Below are 20,823 nucleotides of genomic sequence, written 5' to 3' on the forward strand. Positions count from 1 at the left end.
AAATAAAATTATGTCTCAAGTGCTTTCTGCATCACGTTTTTTAGCAATAAGACTTCAGACCATGAATCAGGAATAGGTTCAGTTTGCATCACTAGTAGAAACAGGTTATCGCAGTTTGGATTTATATTATGCACCAATGAAGAATTTTATTGCGTTTTTGCTGATTTGGCCCAATAACTTTGTTTTACATTTTATGTTTCAGTTGGCTTAGGGACTTGCGCCTGTAAATTTAAAACTTGGAAATAATAATAAGATTTTCGGTCCGTTTTTCGCCCCCCTAGCACCTTCTTCTCCCAACAAAACATTTGGTCTCTTAGAACAACTTTTTTGGCCCTTTTTCCGCCTCAATAATCAATCTCAGAAGAGATACTGCCCCCCCAAAGTTAAAATTTCTTTATAAATTTGTCCCAACTTGAACTTCTTCGAAGTGCAAGTTTTATTCGGTTTAGAAAAGAAAGACTTTGTTGGCCCTCTCCGGGGCTCAATTCTCGTATGAGACAGTTTTTTTTCTTTCTTTTTTTGTGTGTGAATTGGAGTCTCCTTGACCCAAGAATTTCAGATATAAGCTTAAAACCAATGGAAAAACATGATTTGGTCGATTTTTTTTTTGGTTTATACACCCATTTGAAAATTCTTCTGTGCTTTAAAGTATACTTGGCAGAGGAACTTCAGGGTGTAAGTTTCATCGAAAAAAAGTTCTTTGTCCTTTCCTCGGGTGAAAAAAGTTTTGGCTTTTTTCGTACCTCATTTCGGGGGAAGCACTGTCCCATGTCAAATTTGTTTATATTTGGTTCCTTTTGGTCCGAGGACTAGCGGCTGCTATTTTTAACTAACCGGAGCCACCAAAACTTATTTACCGTTTTCAAGCCCACAGACCTCCTCTCTCCGAAAGAAAATGCGTGGTCTTCCAAGCCTGGGCAAAATTCCTGGAAACTTTCACATAAATAAAAAAAAGTTTATTTTTGACTGCAATTTTGAGGGGCCATCTCCAAAACAATTTTTTCCCTTGAATAATAGGGTCCTATTGGCCAGAGACTGGCTCATCGACCTATGAACTATAGAATTATCTATGAAGCCAATGATGCCAAATGAAGCCAAGACAGATAGTCCAATTGAGTGAGAGGCAAATCTGGCATTAACCCCCTTATTAGGATTGTAAAAAAAATGATGTTAGTTCATTTGTTAATAGATAAATCTATCTATTATCCGTCCATGCGTCATTCCTAGGACAAAAGAACTAAGGTAAATAGTCATAGAGCTAAGATAGTCCTAGAACCTAAAGCTTTCCAAGTGTTCTTTGTCCTTTCCTCGAGGAAAAAAATATTTTGTTTCTATTTCTTGTGCATTACGGTATTCTTGCTCGAATTGATGAGAAAAAAGTTTTGGGTTTTCGGACCCCATTTTGGGGGAAGCACCGCCCCAAGTTAAATTTGTTTGTATTTGGTTCCTTTTTGTTCGATGCCTTACATTTGCAAATTTTAACTAATTGGAGCCGCCAAAGCTAATTTTATGTTTTCGAGTTCACTAACCTCCTCTCTTTGAACGATAATACGTGGTCTTCTAAGCGTGGGCAAAATTCCTGGAAACTTTCACATCAATAAAAAAACTTTTTTTTTTACTGCAATTCTGAGGGGTCATGTCCCCAACAGTTTTTATCTAGAAGATTAGGATCCTTTCGGCCAGGGACTGACAACTCCGAGTTTCTAGCTGACCAGGGATTTCAAATTGTATGCCTATTTTAAGAGCCCCTAGCACTGTTCTCACTTCTAACAGAATCTTTGGTTCCCTTTGCCGAGACAACGACTCTAAGGAATTTTAAATAAATCAGAGAAAATGCTTTGGACTATTTCCACGTCACATGGCACATCTTAGGGGCCCTTAAGTCTCTAAGGCCTAATAAATAAGATTATTAGTTCAAGTCGCCGATTTTCTAGGGATCCGTGCCCCATATTAAATATTTTTTTTTTACATCAGGGCTCCCTACGTCCAGGAATTCACAGTCTTAAGTTTCAAGCCGTTCAGAAAAAAAATTGTGCCCTATTTCAGGCCCCATTATCAGGTGAATCTATATTTCAATGCCATTAGCCCAGGGGTCTAAGGGTGTGAGTTTGGAGATGATCAGAACACAAAAGGCGTAATTACATAAATGTATATTTTTTTCCTTTCGACTATTATGAACAAAGTGGTCATCTGAAAATGTTGGTCCCATAGCGGGGGAAGAGGGAGTTTTTGGCCACGTTTAGGGCTTGCGCCTCCAAACCATTTCTCGTAAACAAAGTTGCTCATTGCCCGAAGACCAGTTCCAAATTGATCAGGGTTAGAAAACTTTTGGTCCAATTACGTGTCCTCCTAAAATCCACCTCCTCCCATTAGATTGTGCGTTCTCTTGGCCAAAGGAACAACCTCTAAAATCTTCAGCTGATCGGACACTAAAGATCAAGCTCTGTTTTTCACGCTATTAAACCTATCTGTAAACAACTGACGATTTGTATAATTTATTGCCTTTAACCAAGGGGCTGGGGGGGGGGTTGTCACCCCCCAAGGTATATTTATTGTACCTTTCTACTGTTATGAACAAAATGACAATCTCAAAGTTTAAATACCGTAGCTGAGGGGGTGGGGGTCATTGTGACAAAGAAACGAAAAAGGAGTGGCAGAGGCAGAGGGGTTGGTTGCCCAAGAATCACTTTCGGTCATCCGAAAGGCAAATACAGTGCTAAATTTCCAATTCAGTGAGCCCATTTCAATGTTTCCTTAACGAGTCTTTGGTACCTATACTTAACTGCTTACGAGGATAGGGTCTTTGTTAGGGTATGTGACCTTCTCTCACAAGGAGAAAGAAAACTCCATAACAAGAGAAAAATCGTGGAAAATTAAAAAGAATGACACATTTATGGCAAAATATTGTTCAATTTTTGCCCTGCACCCCAAACCCCTAAAAGTTTTTTTTGCTTCTATTCTAATCCAAATAGTATACAAAGCTGCTCTTTGGCCTCTAAAACTCAACAATTCTAACTTCAAATGGTGATGTAAGGGGCCCGAAGCCCGCGATAACCAAAAAAGAACAGTTCACAGTAACGAAGAACTGTCTATTACAGAGAAGTACAATAACTGCAATAGTTAATTTTAAGTCAGATTGATATTCATATCCCATCCACGGCCCCTCTCCCACTTTTGATGCTGAGTAAGCAAAATAGATTATTCTGCTGTGTTTTTCAGCTTCTCATTTGCTAACATCTCAAACCTTTTCAAAATGAGCGGTGTCACTTTCTAGCTTTTAGGAATATTTAGAGCACAAGTTTCGTTGTACTGATTTTGTTTTTACCGTGCACACTCTTTCACAAAAATAAGTCTCACAGTTTTAAAGCTTTGGTCGTTGCTTAGTTTTTTACTCCCCCTGTGAATTTCATGGAGCTCGATATTATGGAGTGGAAACTACACTGGGAGGCCAGTGGATCTACTCAACGGAACTAGACAACGCACTTCCACCTCCATCACTCAACCGGCGAATCTACAGGATGTTCACCCAACCTTATTCGCCGGCCAGTGCGATTTAAGGTAAATTTAAGGTAAAAAAACTGGAAAATCTAGAGATCTGATAACATTATTTTCGCTCGACAGTTTCGTAGGTTAAAATTCTGATGAGATCTTTGTAGCTAGAGGTACTAGAGCTGAGTTTCAAAAACCTTTTGTTTCGTTTGACACTCTTGTATTAATTTAAGCAAGAAATATGGTCAAATCCAAGGGGGGGGGGTGCTCTCGGGTAGTTGATAGCTCCGCAAAAAGGTGTACAATACTTTAACAAAACCAAAATACACCTAGGTCCGAGGGAGAGCAACCCCACCCCCACTTTGGATCTGCTATTGCTCAGAATAACGGTTTTCCCATAAAAGGCCTAAGTTACATAAAAAGACAAACATTCACAAAAAATGTAGCGATTTTTCGGCAAAAATAACGCTTCCGAATATTCACCTCCTGGAAATACTGTTGTAGGACTATCCCTCTACTATATGGAAAATTTATATGATCACCCACAGATTTTTTCAGTCTGATCAGATCAAAAAGTGGCGGAGTACATAGATTTTTTCATCTTAGAACTTTGTATTTGTTAAGGGTGGATATTTTTCCAATGTCACCAATATTCCAAATTCGCAATATCGTACTAAGCAACTAAATAACTTGTATTTTATTTATGCTATAAGCTTCAATTTCACAACTACTCTAAATTGTATTAACGTCACAATTTGCATTATTAAAAGTTTTTTGACTCCTAAAACCTGAATGATCAAGGACATTGAGATCAAAATCAAGAAAACTTCCTGTAATGCTTTTTTAGAAGAAATAAACGAAATCGCATTTTGAATGGGATTATTTCAAATTAGTGTTGTCTTGGATGGAGGACTATCTCGTTTTTAGGATTTAAGTCCAAAAATAAAGGTAAGCATAAGTTTAAAGAAATTAAATTTGGCTTGGCCTAATGAAAAGTCTGCATCAAAAGTAGGCTAATCTCTAATTAGGCCTACTTTCTGGAAAGTCAGAAGGGCAGTTTAGGCTATGCTAGATGGTAAGACTATAGGCTACCACAAATTCTAGTTGATTGACTTCTTGCTATCTCGGAAAGGGTTTATGTTAGGAAAATGAAACTTTCAGGGATGGGTCTACAGGCTAAAGTATGTCATGGGAAGGTATTTTAAAGTACCCACCTCTACTCCTTCTCCCTCAAAAGGGTCTTGAAATTTGCCTACATGACAGGTCTATACCTATTAAAATTTTGACAAAACAACATTTTACCTTAATTTTCAGTTACTAGTTGCTTTTTTGGTAAAATTCTAGTTAATTGACTTCTTGCTATCTCAGTAAGGGTTTAGGTTAGGAAAATGAAGCTTTCAGGAATGAATCTACTGACTAAAGTGAGTCCTGGGAAGGTATTTTGAAGCAACTACCTCCACTCCTTCTCCCTCTAGAGGGCCCTGACCTTTGATGACCTTTAAAATATGTGCGTTTAAAAGTGAAACCTTGCGAAATAGATCTTCTGCTTAATTTAAGTACAACAAAATTGTTTTCAGCTTCATAACTTTGCTCAATTCCATTTTATAAGGTTTTAAAGATATGCAAATACATTTCCTAAATTTTGAAAAAAACACATTGATATGGCTCAAAATTCTACTCAAATAACAGGAATTGCATTTTCAGAACTAAAGGCAGAGAAAAAGCAACTAGTAACTGAAAATTAAGGTAAAATATTCTTTTGTCAAATTTTCAATAGGTATTCACCTGTCCTGTAGGGAAATTTTGGGGCCCTCTAGAGGGAGAAGGGGGAGAGGTGGGTACTTTAGAATACCTTTGCGGGACATACTTTAGCCTGTAGACGCATCCCTGAAAGTTTCACTTTCCTAACCTAAACCCTCTACAAGATAACAAGAAGTCAATTAACTAGAATTTTACTGCTTTTTCTCTGCCTTTAGTTCTGAAAATGCAATTCCTGTTATTTGAGTAGAATTTTGAGCCATATCAATGTTTTTTTTTTATTTAGGAAATGTATTTGCATATCTTTAAAACCTTATAAAATGGGATTGAGCAAAGTTAAGAAGCTGAAAACAATTTTGCTGTACTTCAATTAAGCACAAGATCTATTATGCAAGGTTTCACTTTTATATCACACATATTTTTAAAGGTCATCAAAGGTCAGGGCCCTCTAGAGGGAGAAGCAGTGGAGGTAGTTGCTTCAAAATACCTTCCTGGGACATACTTTAGTCTTTAGATTCATCCCTGAAAGTTTCATTTTCCTAACCTAAACCCTTTCTAAGATAGCAAGAAGTCAATTAAATAGAATTTTACCATATATATATATATATATATATATATATATATATATATATATATATATATATATATATATATATATATATATATATATATATATATATATATATACATACAGTTATTTAAATTAGCCAACCAGTATTAGCCTAGAAGCCCAGCTGGACATAAGAAAGAATCTTGAGAAAAAGATTCTTAGGCCTACTCTATAATATGCAGAATAATTATAATTAACACATTTTGCAGGGGGAGGATCTTTATCTTCACTTCCTTCCTGGTTTTGTAGTTTTTTTTAAGAAATTCATTAATTTTTTAGAACCTATAGCCTATATTTACAGAGTATATACCCTCACCCCCCCTGATTTGTATGTATAGGCTGTACCCAGAATTGCATCCTGAATCAACATATAGGCCTATCATTCATTTGCATCACAAATTAACTTTACCCCTATATTAGCCATATGGTGGATGTCCATCCACCTAGTGCTCACCTAAATTATATAGGCCTATAGAAGAAGGCAAGGTAATACTTTAGATTACATTAATTCAAAGAAACATCTTAATAAAACAAAAGATAAGCATGAGTGGACTGCATGAACTCCCTTACCCTACAAGGCTATGCAAGCTGAAACTCCCAACTCTGGTTTATAGAAAAAGATGGGGTGATGCCACCATTCTGGTTCATAAACTTATTAATTCAAAGGCACTTCCTGATCTCCTTCCTCTGGTATCTCAGGAATCTCATGCAAGGGGACATGAGTTACAGTTATCCAGGCATTTCTCCTCAAAGTGGCAATGTGCCTATTTTCTTACCAACCATGTTGCCAACCTCTAGAACAAATAACTGCCAGATACCATTGCTGTCCAAACCACAAACAGCTTTAAGAAGAATCTTGACAACAAATAGTCAACAAAAGAATGGAAGTACAACTGGGAAGCACTCAAATCAGCAACATCAAACCACTAATCAAGTGTACATATTCAACTATATGTCATGTATTATCAACTTTGGAGTTTCTACAAGGAAAAATCCTTAGATTGCTCAAGCTGCAATTTAAGGTAATATTACGGTTGGACACTTTTAAAGGATATGCTTATACGTAAAACAAGGAAAAGTAGACTAGGATACAGTTAGATGAGGGTTACCAGACATTCTATGGCCAGTAAAATTCTATTTTTGCTACTTTTGGCTATCTTGGAAAGGAGTTAAGTTAGGATAATGAAGCTTCCAGGGATGGGTCTGCAGGGTAAAGCGTGTCCTAGGAAGGTCTTTTTAAGTAGGCTATCTACCTCTGCTCATTCTCCCTCTGGAGGGTCCTGAAATTTACCTAAATAACAGGTCTATGCCTATTAAAATTTTGACAAAGCAACATTTTACCTTAATTTTCAGTTATCAGTTTCTTTTTCTCTGGCTTTAGTTCTAGAAATGCATTTCCTGTTATTTGGGTAAAATTTTAAGTCATATCAATGTTGTTTTTTTTTCAAAATGTATTTGCATATTGTTAAAACCTCATAAGTTGGGATTGAGCAAAATTGTAGCTGAAAACAATTTGTTGTACTTTATTTAAGCAAAAGATCTATTTTGCAAGGTTTTACTTTTATAACAAACATATATTTATAGGTCACCAAAGGCCAGGACCCTCTAGAAAGGGAAGAAGTAGAAGTAGGTACTTCAAAATACCTTCCTGGGACATACTTTAGCCTGTAAACCCATTCCTGGAAGTTATATTTTTCCAACCTAACCCATTTCCAAGATAGCCAAAAGTAGCTAAGTTGAATTCTACCCTATGTTCTTATCCTCCTCTTAGTAGTATATTTGTTTATCCTATGGGTAAAGTTCTAGACAACTACCTTATACTTTAAATTGTTTTGTCCCATAAAATAAGGATTCAATCCTATAGAATTGCTTATTAGTGATGATGATAATTAGACATCTCAATGGCATACCACTCAGTTCACCATGGCTTCAATAACCATTCTCCATCAATGGCTCTTCTAAAAGCAGCAGTACTGGGGGTAGTGACCATTTCTTTGGTGAGGAATTCTACAAACTCACTATTCTATTAGTGATGAAGTTACTGCTTAGTGTAGTGGCAGCTCTCTTCTAATATAGTTTCCAACTATGCCCCCTAGTTCTGGTAGATTGGTCAAGTTGAAATGGCTTGTTTAAGGAAGAGTTAGAATTCAGGAGCGTATGTGTCATAATATCATCCCTTTTTTGTCTGTAGACAAGTTCAAGCTCATTTATTTATTAATCGCACATACATATATATAAATGACATAGGCCTATGGGGAGACAAGCTTGAAAAACTAGGCCTAGACAAAGATAAAATAATAACACACTACAATACAAAGATAAACATGACGGCAAAGATACAATAACACAACAATAATATGAAAGTAGCAGCTAGCCCAGGATCATTCAATACTATTGAAGAAATTAAAAATGTCCATATTATTAAATATAAATTAATACTGGAAGATAGCTGAGAGGCCCATAATCACCCAGAGCAACGAATCATACAAAAACTTTGCCTTACTAAAAAGATACTTAATTAAAAATAATCCTGAACTAAATGAAATTTAAGTTTCCTTTTTATTAAATGGATAGAGGAAAAATTATCAATAAGAGTCTTGTGAGCATCCCAGCACCGAGCTATTGACACAAACGGAGTGAATTTAGATCTCTCAGTATTATACTTGTCAATGTAGATATCCTTTTTTTTTGTCGAGTGTTATAATTATCTAAATCTTGTGATTGGGAGAACAAACTTTGATGGAGGTAATATGGCGGTAATTTCTTAATGTCATAATTGATTTTGAAAAGAATTGCTCCAAAAGCAAATTGTTGAGAGACTGGAAGTATATCTAGATAAGTATATAAAGATGCAGTAGAAGACTTATTTGGAAGTTCAATAGGTGATGGAATAAACAGTCTAAGGATTTTTAGGGCTTTATTTTGTAAAATCTGTATTGGTTTAATATGGCTTTAATATGGCTTTTATACTAGAGAACAATAATTAATATTAGTCTGAATCAGAGCAAAATAAATACTTCGTAAAGCAGAGTAGGGCAAACAAAGCTTCAACCTTTGCATTAAACCAACATACCTTGAAATCTTTAATCGTAGATTTTGAATGTGTGTTTTAAAAGATAAGCTTTTGTCAATCACAAGTCCAAGGTACTTTATCATTTTCACACGAGATATTGATAATAGATACTTTGAAGAAGTAACTCGGGTAATATGAGGGCAGATATTTGACTTTCTGTCGTAAATTATGAAATTAGTTTTTGATACATTCAAAGCAATAAAATTTGAAGAACACCAATCAAGAACATTAGAAAATGCAGTATTCAGTTTTGCCTCCAGCTCCTTGTCATTCTTTTCAGAAATTGAAACTGCTGTATCATCAGCAAAATGTGTGTTGAGACACGGGGATGTAAAAGCGCGGTGAAAATCATTTATATGAATTAAAAAAAGGAGAGGACCTAGGACAGAGCCCTGAGGTACCCCAACCTTCGAAGACTGAGGTACAGGTGAAGAGAGGAAATTGCCTCCATCTAATCGTTGCTTTCTCTTATCAAGATAAGATTTAACTAGATCCAACGCTGGTCCATGCACACCACAATTATCCAATTTACTAAAAAGAATACAATGGGATATTGTATCAAATGCTTTTTTAAAATCTAAATATATTGTTGCTGGAATTTCACCTCTATCTAAGCATTCATGAATATATTGGATGAGAGCAACGATAGCATGTTCAATGTTGAATTTGTGAAGAAATTAGACGATTTAAGAAAGTCATAAAACCTCTTATAAATTGCCTTCTCAAGTATTTTAGAAAATGCTGACAGAATAGAAATAGGGCAGTAATTTGATGGATTTTCAGGAGAGTCACCTTTGTGAAGCGGAACTATCCGCGCTTCTTTAAAAGCAGATGGGAAAACTAGTTTTAAATGAAAGATTAATTACATGCTGTAATGGTAATATTATTGCAGACAGTATTTCTTTAACAATTTTAGAACTAGACCCGTCAATTCCCGCTGAATTACCTGGATTTAGATCACATACTATTTTTGTTATTTCAGAATGAGACTATAGGCCCGAGAAAAATTGAATTACTTTGAGGAGATGGAAGGTATGAAGAAAAATGTTTATTACTACGTGAATCAAACTGGTTCATTACTGATGAAACAATTTTCTCTCCTATTTTAGCAAAATAAGTATTCAAAATATCAGCCACTTTCTCCGATTTATTAGTAGTCGAACCATCTTCTAAACTAATAACTTCAGGAAAATTCGACTTACTTTCTTTTTTTATAAAATAATTAATTAAAGACCACGTTTTGCGAGGAGAATTTTGAGCTTCTTCGAAGGACTTTTTATAATACAATTGTTTCGACAAACGTATCATTGTGGTTAATTTATTTTTGAAAATTCTAAAATTTTTAATATTATAATCAGTTGGATTCTTTAACTGCTTTTTAAATAACTGATTTTTTCTCTTAACTGATATCAAAATTCCAGACATTATCCATGGCCTTATAGGAAATTTTTCTCTGCAAATTTTAATCATAACAAATGGGCAACTAGAATCAAGGCAGCAATTGAAATTTCTTAGAAAATTATCAGTTGCCATATCTGAATCCTCCATGGATATTACCTCCTGCCAATCCAATAGTCCAAGGCTTTCATTCAGGTGCTTTAATGTTATTTTATTTATTAACCGTCCTTGACGTTCCTTACTTACCTGTGGTATTTTATAAGTAAGAGCTAAATCTGAAACCAGCAGGAAATGATCTGATATATCACTTAAAACAGGAAAATTTGCTTGAATAGATAAAGATGTAAAAATATTATCAATGAGAGAAGCAGAACTAGATGAAATTCTTGTAGGTATCAGGCAAGTAGGAAGCAGACACGCAGAAAAGCAAGAAGACAATAACTCAACAGAGGATTCATTTGAAGCTTCTAGAAGGTCAATATTGAAATCTCCGGAAAGGATTACATCTTTATTTTGAAAATGGGGTTGATGCAAAAAATCATGGAGTTTAGAGAGGAAAGACTTGAGTGGAGAAGAAGGCGGTTGGTATACTACGCAAAAAAAACATCTTTTTTTCCAAGACTAATTTCAGTCACCATTACTTCAAAAAGCATTTCCTCATGAGAACCTTCCAGATTTTCAATGCGTCGAAAAGAGATACCTTCTTTAACTAGTACTGCTAAACCACCCTGGCGCCTAGTCAATCGGTTTTTAAAAATAAATTGATATCCAGGAAAAACAACCTGAGGAGTCAGGTATGTTAAAAAAGTCTCACAGAATCCAACGACATGACAAGATAGTTTATGAACTACATCGACAAGATCATCCTGTGAACTAAAAAAACCCCTACAATTTAAAAATCCTGTTCTCACAACACCGGTACTGGGAAGATCAGAAACTTCGGAAGGTAATTTATATTTACAATTTGGAAAGTTAATTAGGCCACTGTCATTTATCTTATTTCCTGAAAATTTATCATGGCTCTGGAATATGGAAAAATCAAAAGGGTTAGACTCAAGGTATCTCAGTCTATCCCCAATACAATTATCATCCAATGTACAAAATCAGAATTATGATCCGAACTATCAGAAACTTTCGCAAAATGCATACCGTCTGAGTCTTAAAGTAGCAAAAACAACTGAACCAGTGAGAACTCGAAAATAATGAAAGAAAAAGAAACTGCTTGAAAATAAATAGAAACAGGAGAGAGAAATGGAACATATTCATTGTAAGATGAAATGCGGACACTGAAAAATTATTGCACTCAATTACTTCATATAAATAGAAACACACACAAAAAAAGAAAGAAAAAGACACAAAATAAACACATAATAAGCTACAGAGGGACAAAAAATAGAATATTTTTTCCCTACAGAGGAAAAAAAAATGCTATCGTATGAACAGAGAAACATTACATATTGTAAAATAACAAAAGTAATCTCACCAAATGAAATGTCATTATTAATCACCGTAACTAGTCAATCTTAATCCACTGTGAAGATGGAGACTTTTTACATTCTAGCGATAATTTGCTCCCTTTTTGTTTAATACGCGTAAGAAGAACCGAACCTGAATCACGCATCTCCTTTCCCTTAGACAATAGCTCATTCCGTAGAAAATTTAGCTTTGGTGGGAGATCACTGCAAATGCGAATTCCACTACCCTTCAACTTATTTACCTCACTGAGAATCGACTGAATGCTACGATCCGTGTCTAGCGATATAAAAACAGGGGCCGGTCGAACACTAGTTTTCCTACTAGTAATGTTTGAACTGCTATTTTTCTTAAGGCGATAACACTTTGTAAGAGAAATGTCCTCGGTAACTTGCAATTTGTCAGAAAGAAGAGACATTACGTTGCTAGTCACTGATTGATTATGCTTTTCAGGAGGCAGACCATGAACAATCAAATTTAATCTCCTTTCTCTCACTTCGATTTCCAAAAGCCTACTCTCCAAATCGTTATTCCGCAATTTTTCTTGCTCTAGATCATTTCGAAGCTTTTTGCTTCATCTTGTAGATTAGCATTTTCTGCTGATATTTTCCTGACTTCGTCTTGAAGAGCAACTATTGAGACCGAAAAACTTTTCTGTTCCGCTAATATTTTATCCAGTGACGCCTGAAGCTGTTTCATTCCTTCATCAAACTTTGCTTGAGTGACCGCCATAATAATTGCTATAATCCGCACGTAGAAGTCTATTATTGCATCAAATTACGCAATAAAAAGTCCAAAACAATATCAAATTTAATCCTTTTAACTTGAAAAAAGTAATCCGATTATAGGAGTTCACTCTTCAATAGCGAGTGAATGACTGAGAGTGGGGACTTTCAGTTTCTTCAGACAGGATGAGCAGTTTAAGTGTTTGCATCCATCAATTGCTTTTGTAGCCTCTCTCTTAACTGATTCTAACTTAAGCTGGTCACCTTTATTGAGGGGGCTAGCATTACACATGCCTAACTCCAAATTTGGCCTGACCAATGCCTTATATTATTTAGTCATGACCATAGGTGACCTACTAGTGATTGTTCCTTTTTTAATCCCAAGGGTTTGGAGTGCTTTGGCTACAGCTGTCTGTGTGTGCACAGTGAAGTTTAATTCACTGTGACCCCAAGACCCCCCAAGTCTCTCTCCACTTCAGACAAGATTCTAGTCTGTCTTGATCCATCAATCCCTAACATATCATAACGACAATTCTCATTTTTCTTTCCAAAGTGGACGATTCAACATTTATTTACATTGAATTCAAGTCTCCACAAAGTTGTCCACTGGGAAAGTGCCCATGGGTCATTCTGTATAGAGGGTCTCTTATTGGGTGTATCAACAGATACAATGAGTTTGGAGTCATCAGGGTAAAGAATTATTTTATTTTTGACTGTGGTTGGTGCATCATTAATATAAATGTTGAATAACATTGGTCCTAAGATGGTTCCCTGGGGCACTCCATTTCTTCTGAAAAGAATACCTGTCCATTTTTTCCAGACATTTTTACCCTTTACTTTCTCCTGGAAAGAAACTGAAGCACCCACTCCACAATTTCATTATGTATTCTAATTGCAAATAACTCGGTCCTTAGTTGATGGTGACATACTTTATTGTAGGCTTTTGCAAAATCCATTAGAACCAAGTTGACAGGGATTGCTTGATCTAGATGCTCAGTCATTTAATCATATGCATCAATCAAATTAGTCTCAATAAAGAGTCCATGTCTGAAGCCATGCTGACTATCACTGAGTGGAAGGCACTCTAGAAGTGGGTCATTTGGGTTTTACATCCATTCTGTGACAGCAAACCCATCAATAGTTCTACTATAGTTCCAGTTAATTAAAATCTCCAACAATAAAAGAACCATCTCCAGCCAACACCCAAGAGTTTTTATGAAGTTATAAAAGGCGCTTGTACAACCACGTCTGGAGGTTGGAATGTCATCGGCAGCCCCTTTTTCCAAAAAAGATAAGAAGTTGCTTGAGGATGTCCAGCATCATGCCACTAAAATGGTTAGCAGCATGAATAAATTTCCATACAAAGAAAGACTATGTTGTTTAAAGCTGCCAACACTGACATACCAAAGGAAAAGGGGTGATATGATTTTAACCAAGAAAATCCTTTCTAAAAACACCCTTTCCGGTCTCTTTGCACAGCCCTTGCATTCTGGTACTAGAGGACAATCAATGAAGCTCCCGATGCAGCATTTCACAAGTAGACATAGAAGTCATTTCTTCAGCCAAAGAGTCATCAACCTGTGGAATCATCTGTCTGAGGAAACAGTTTCTGCAACTTCAACCAACACATCCAAGTCCCATCTTGATAGGGAATGGATCTGCCCGGAGTCTTTTACAATTGGGAAGCTGCAGAGTCCTCCACAAGAGTCTAGATCAACAACCACAATCTACACCAAACGAATTTTTTTTTCATCACTGGAGCATCACAAAAATTGAAAATCCTTATATTGCTCCAAGCTGTGATTCAAGGTAATAAGAACATTCTTATAATACTGCTTCACATTATAAGTAGAATATGTAATTGCTAGAAGGGAACTTGTCAGACAAGGGGAGCTGGGACTTCTATAAAAACAACCTATGACTACAGGGAGACTTAGCTGCAGAATCATTATCCACATTTGCTCAACCCAAGGTTTGTAATCTGAATTTACTGCTAGAGCTCTTACCTGGAGCAGAGATCTGACTTACACTGCTATTCCTCTACCATTTGGCTTTGACAGATTGGTGAGTAGCTCAAACCTAGGTACTTTAATTTGTAAATCAGTAAGAGCAAATGCAGTATATTTTGGTTTCACCTCACTGAAGGCAAAAACACTTACTTCATGTCTTGTTGTCATCACTGACTTAATTTCACATACTAATACAGTCTACATTTCTATATAGTACCATAAGTCCCTCAATAATAGTACTGTCCTCATTAACTTCACTTAATCCAGAATCACATGATGAAAAAAAATGGTATCTGATATGGGTCCATAATTTCTGTTATCCAATTTAGCACTAACATACCATTCATTTTCTCTATATTTTGTAGAGCTAACTTCACTAGCACTATCACCAATAGAAACACTAAGTAAAGAACTATGTACAAGTCTTAAAGGGGTGCCAGATATATCTATGATTCTATGACATTCTCCTGCAATAGTAACTGATGCATCACAAGGGTTTGAAAGTTTGTTGACACAATCGTATTTCCTCTGATTACTATGTCTGCTTCCCCTTCAATCTTCTCTTATTCAGTTCTTCATACAATCTTTGTCTTTTTTCACAATTAGGCTTCGACACATCATTTCTAAATTGAATTGCACCCATCCTTTCTTTCAAAAGATTTCTGAAGGATTAGCTTCTTTATTTTAAAATTAGCCACTGAGAAGATAATTGGGATAGGACGCACTGGGTCCTATTGCGGTTGTTATGTTCCCTAGTCTACAAACTTTCAGGACAGTAACATCAGGGATTCCATAACCATTAGCCAAATAATCATATTAAGATCAGGTATCATCAGTTTGTGGAGGAACTCCAAAGACCACTATATTAAGTTTTTTTTTTGACTGTTCATCTAAAACTTCTCTTAATGTAGCGACTTCAGCAGTCACTAAGTCTTTTAAGGTGTTATTCTCCTTTGCCATTCCTGAGGATTGCTCAAGAGTATGAATTTCCCTTGCACATTGGACATTTCTATTGACAACCCATATGACAAGTCATTTTTGTAAGTAAGATGTATTCTGGTTCCAAGAGCTCAAGACATTGAATACATAACCATTAATTGGAATCATTACAATTCATAGTGCTTGATTCCTCAATTAAATTAACCACACAAGACAAACACTTGGCCTGTCTTTTTACTGTTAGAACACACCCTTTGTTACCAGTCATAACTTTGGAAAAATAGGCAAATATGTCATGGCAAGTCACAGACAAACAACAAAGCGCAAATTTTAAAGACAACCTATTTGGTGGCCACTATCCAAGGAAGGAAAGAAGGTTTCACGCTTCACTTAATGTCTATAAACTACTTATGTAAGTCTCTAATGTTCATCATACAACTTTGCGTTCTTGGGGGGCTAATTAAATGTTCCTAAAACCCACTAATTATAATAAATTTCACAGAGTAGAATTTCATACGTGTTAATATTTTGGCATCTTCAGTATCACTGCATCATCATCAGTGACAAGCTACTTTTTTCTATCTTGGAAAATGGTTATGTTAGGAAAATAAAACTTTCAGTGGTAAATTTGCAGCTGGCTATATAATTTAGCTAGGTTGCAAGTGAAAATGTCATTTGGTGCTTTTTTTTATGCTCTTTCATAATATAATAATTGCTTTTTGGGTTAACTGCATATTCATTCCTTAAAGGAGCACCAACGGTATTTTTTATACCTTTGTATATAGTAGTATATAATGTATATATGTATATAAAAGTAGTAGTGGTGTAAAATACCCCAGTCTACTTATAAGTATCTGCCCACCCACAGTGTCCTTACTCGTTTGCTTCAGTTCCTTATTCTTTCTGTTTTGTGTAGTATCTGTTTTGTTTCTTTTATTGGTACTCCGCTTTGAATTTTTGTAGTGGGTCAAAAATAAATTATTATTATGATTATAATATGAATTATGAAAGGGCTTAAAAAAACATCAAATGACATTTTCACTTTCATCCTATGTAAATTGTATAGCCCACTGGAAATTTACCCGAGAACTCCCTCCCCCCCCTAATGTGCAAATATATACCCTGAATTGGAATATACCCTAAATTGTCAAAAGTAAAGTTTTTAAATTATAAAATTCATTATTATTTTTAGCCAACAGCATTTGATTAATGCACACTTAAATTTAAACAGTGGGAAAATGGTTTAGATTTGAGTGACCTGATAAATAAGGTTGGAATTGTTATAAATAGGCATTTTTGGAATATATTACTCTTGAACAACTTATTTATAAACTAGTGACATGTTTTTAACCACTTTTGCAAAGAAGATTGCACCTAAATAAACTTGTACACCATAAAGCACCAAATTAACCTTTTCTTATCTTTTTTTTTAACATGTCAACACAGTACAGCTAAATGAGGAGTTTATTCTCAATCCATAGTGATATTAAATAAAAAAAAACAAAGTTTTTTTAAACTGAAAGTAAGGAGCAACTTTAAAATTTAAAACAAACCAAAACTATTACATATATGAAGGGGTCACTCCTCCACAACACCTTACTCTTTACACTAAAGCTTTTTTAGTACTTTAAAAAAAGTTTCTTATTGTTCTAATTAAACAAACATAATGTTCCAGGAGTCATTCTTAAGGAATTGGGACAGAATCCAAACTTTAGTGCAAAGAGCAAAGTGTTGTGGAGGAGTGACCGCCTTCATATATGCAATTATTTTGGTTTGTTTTAAGTTTTAAATTTGCTACTTACTTTCAATTGAAAAAACTTGTTTTTTAATTTAATTTTCGATTGTTTTTTAAATAACGCAAGGAAATCGGGCTACTTCTCTTAGGAAAAATCCCTCCTCCCTAAGAATTTATTCTCTAGATAATTCAATCCCTGCTGAAAATTTCCACTGGAAATTGAAAAAAAACTTGTTTATTTGTATTTTGTTACATTATTACAAGTCAGACAATTTTTTTTTTGAGGGGGAGGTTCAAACCTTTTGGATATGGCCTTGGTCACTAGTATGCTCAAATTTCTTAGCATATAAGTTTAATATATCTCTTTTATTGCAAATAATAGCTCAGGAGAAAAAATTATCAGATGTCCACCGTCTTCCCCCAAGAAATATATGCAGTGTGGATCTATACCAACAAAGCGCAAATCACATAATAAAAAAGTGCATTATTGAATTTGGGAGATTTTCTCTGCTATTTGTCAATATTATTTTAAGTTTTTTCCTCTAATTTTTGCATTAAAAAATATTTTATGAAAAGATAACCCTTATTTTGGTATTATATTTCAGTTTCAGAAAAAAAGAATTTAGAAAATGAGCAATTCTCAGCACCCTCAGCAATTTCCTGGGGGATTAGCTACTTCACCAGGTGGTAGATGTCCAGCATATAAAAGATCTGACCCTGCAAGTATTTCAAAAGTTGAAAGTGGGAACCTTTGGGCAAATAGTAAGTAGAATATTTATTTAGCATTTTTTGTTTCTTCTTTCAATATTTAATTCTAAAAATAGCAGGGAAGTGTAAGTACCCTGGTATCCTTTTGGAGAGAGAGTCATAGCTTGCACAAAAAAGTATTTTTATGGCTTGGAAAAAAGTATGTGCTTGTGCATTTCAGTGGATTGAAAGTCTTGATCCCAATGACAAAGTTTACTCTAATACCACCTTTAGCTTAAGTAAATATTGATTGCAGCATTCTAGTAACACTTGCAAAAGAGAATAGAGAAGATAAAGAAGCTATTATTGGCACCAGTGGATTTAGGAGTGGCCCTAGGGGAAGCAGAGGATTTTTGGGGATGGGGTGGTGGTGGTGGAGAGGAGTCGAAATGAAGAAAGACACATTTTAAGGTCTGGAGTTTTTTAGTATTTGGATCAATCTTAGGGAAAGAGATTACTTAGACCAAATTCCAGTAAAAACTACCATGAGATCTCCCTGTATTCTTTGCCATAGAGTCTCACAGGGGTATGTGATGAGGCATTTGCTTTTATTATTTAAGTTTGTTGTTCAGTTGTTAAATAAACCTATCTATCTGTTTGACTAAAAAACATGGATTGTTTATTCAGTTGTAATCTGCTTTTTTTTTCTGGTTATTTTTCCTAGTATTTCTGTAGGAACTCCTTCATTCAATGTAACATTTATATTTCAAACTATTTAAGGCATCACCTTTTTCATTGTTTCTTGACATAGTTGTGTCTTTTGATGTAATTCAGCTTAACTACAGATATAGTGAGTCCTGCTCTAACAATTCCCCTTTTCAGGGCCAAATAGTCCTGGGATATACCAGTTTGCCGAAAATGAAGAGGGCAATTTTGAAGTGGCTCAGCCAATGAGCACACCATCATCTCCAGTCCTATCTCCCAAAGCTATCAATTTCAATGCCTCTCGAGCTTCCACTAATGATCCAAATTGGCAAGCTTCTAAATATACTGTAAGAGAAAGAAACGCCGCTATGTTTAACAATGAACTCATGGCTGATGCACATTTTTTGGTTGGACAATCTGGTGAGCAATTTTCTTGTTGAATCTTGTTTTTGAGTTATCTGTGACTTGCTGTTAGGAGATGGTTGTCAAAATGGCAAAGTACTATAAGAGACTATTATAGAGAAATTGAAAATTACAAAAAGAAATGAAAAGAAACAAGAAGTCACCAATTTATTTGGCCTGCCTCTCTTGTCCACCTATGCATAAAAGGGTAAAGGAGTTAAATTCAAGATTTTTTGCAAAAGAGTAGAGTAAATTAAATATGGTAATAAAAAAATAAAAATAGATCTCTGGTTAGTCTATTTGTTGAGCAAATTATCAATCTCTAGTTGGACAATAAGGTGTTTTAGACCTCTAGTCTCTATTCCTTCAGCATTTTCAAAGCTTAGAAAATGGCTTAAACCCATGTCCTAATTTTGCAAAAAAGATATTTTTCCTCATTTTGATTCAACTGCACTTTTTTTTTACTCTAGGCTTCGAAAGTGCCATTCCAGTGATTTAAGTAGGATTCAAACCATTTTTTTCCCATATTCAAGACCCATTTTTCAAATTCTTTTACAAAAAAACTGAATAAATCAAACTTGTAAAGTTATGAGGACCCAAAACGTTCTTTGGGCTCCATTTTTGCTGTAAATCAAAGTAATACTTTTAAACCACAAAGTTTATTGAAGTTTGTTAAAGGGCTGTGTCCTTTGGAGGGAAAGGGGATAGAGGTAGATGCTTAAAAATATTTCTTGGGGTATAATTTAGGCTCTGAATTCATACTTGAAAGTTTATCTTCACTTGACTCAGTCTCCTTTCTAAGATAGTGACAAGCCCCTTGTCTACAATTTTACTGACTATAAATCTGTTAGATGTTGTTGTCTAAAGGTAATGAATATTTAAAGTTTAAAATGTATTTAAATTTTACCGAGTTTCCCGGTAGTTCCCATTCAATTCAATGTTATTATACAAATGTCTTAATCTTCGCACATAGAATATGAATGGTAGTCTTTGAACTAGAGGTGAGAATGTACCCAGGATATTGTTTGGGGGGAGAGGGGGTATTTTTTGTTGGAGGGGATATTACAATTGTTTTTTCTTAAACGCACCGTAAATTTGTTTATATGTATCTGTGTTACGATTTAATAAGTCGGACAAGAATTTCAGTGTGTGTGTGTGTGTGTGTGGGGGGGGGGGGGTTAAAGCCAGCACTTCCCCCCGTGGATATAGCCTTGACTAGAGGTATTGAACAGTTACTGTCGTAATCATAACCTTTGAAAGTAAATATTCTTCTTCAGTTGCTACCAGTAAATAAAGGTCCACTAGTGCAGTTTTTATCACTTTCTGAAAAAGATTGGTTTTTGAAAAAGATTTGACATAAGTCCTTTCTGTCATTAATTTGTTCTTCAAATTTTTCCTTACCAGTGGGTATGGCGCCACTTTCATGTTTCCATTAGTGGCTGTGATATACCCATAGATTCGAAAGTAAAAAGACAAATAAATAAAGAAACTATTATAACTTCACTTGAATGAGTTTTCATTTTGGAATTCATTTTGGAATTACCTCTGATACGACTCCAATCCATGTGCCAGCTCATCTCTGGACTAAGATATTAAAAAAAAATATATTTCCCCTGCAAGGTTTATGATTACCCTCGAACCCCTGAAATTTCAAGGTTTTTGCGGTTTTCCCAGGAATCTCCTGTAATTCAGAATCCCAGAATGTTCATGTTATTTTACTGTAATGGGCTTCTTTTTTATTGTGAGACCCTTCCCCTGTGAACAGGGGCCTAGCTCCAGCATTTTTATTGGGGGGGAAGAGGGTCTATATCAGGATATTC

General features: G+C 35.3%; 1 protein-coding gene across 2 annotated transcripts in view; it reads left to right on the plus strand.

Annotated features, from left to right (window-relative positions):
• The first annotated feature begins 4,299 nt into the window (after positions 1-4,299).
• The window catches only part of LOC136030326 (BTB/POZ domain-containing protein 3-like), a 51,065-nt gene continuing 34,541 nt past the window's right edge, over positions 4,300-20,823 (plus strand). Inside the window, exons 1-3 of one of the 2 annotated variants that reach the window (XM_065709233.1) lie at positions 4,300-4,437; positions 17,815-17,971; positions 18,779-19,021. In XM_065709233.1, the coding sequence (XP_065565305.1) occupies positions 17,839-17,971; positions 18,779-19,021 (376 nt within the window). In that variant the 5' untranslated portion in view covers positions 4,300-4,437; positions 17,815-17,838. The remainder of the gene's footprint in view (positions 4,438-17,814; positions 17,972-18,778; positions 19,022-20,823) is intronic. The other variant, XM_065709234.1, reaches the window with a different exon arrangement.

This window comes from Artemia franciscana, chromosome 8 (genome assembly GCF_032884065.1).
Source record: "Artemia franciscana chromosome 8, ASM3288406v1, whole genome shotgun sequence".
Taxonomy (NCBI): Eukaryota; Metazoa; Arthropoda; class Branchiopoda; order Anostraca; family Artemiidae; genus Artemia; species Artemia franciscana.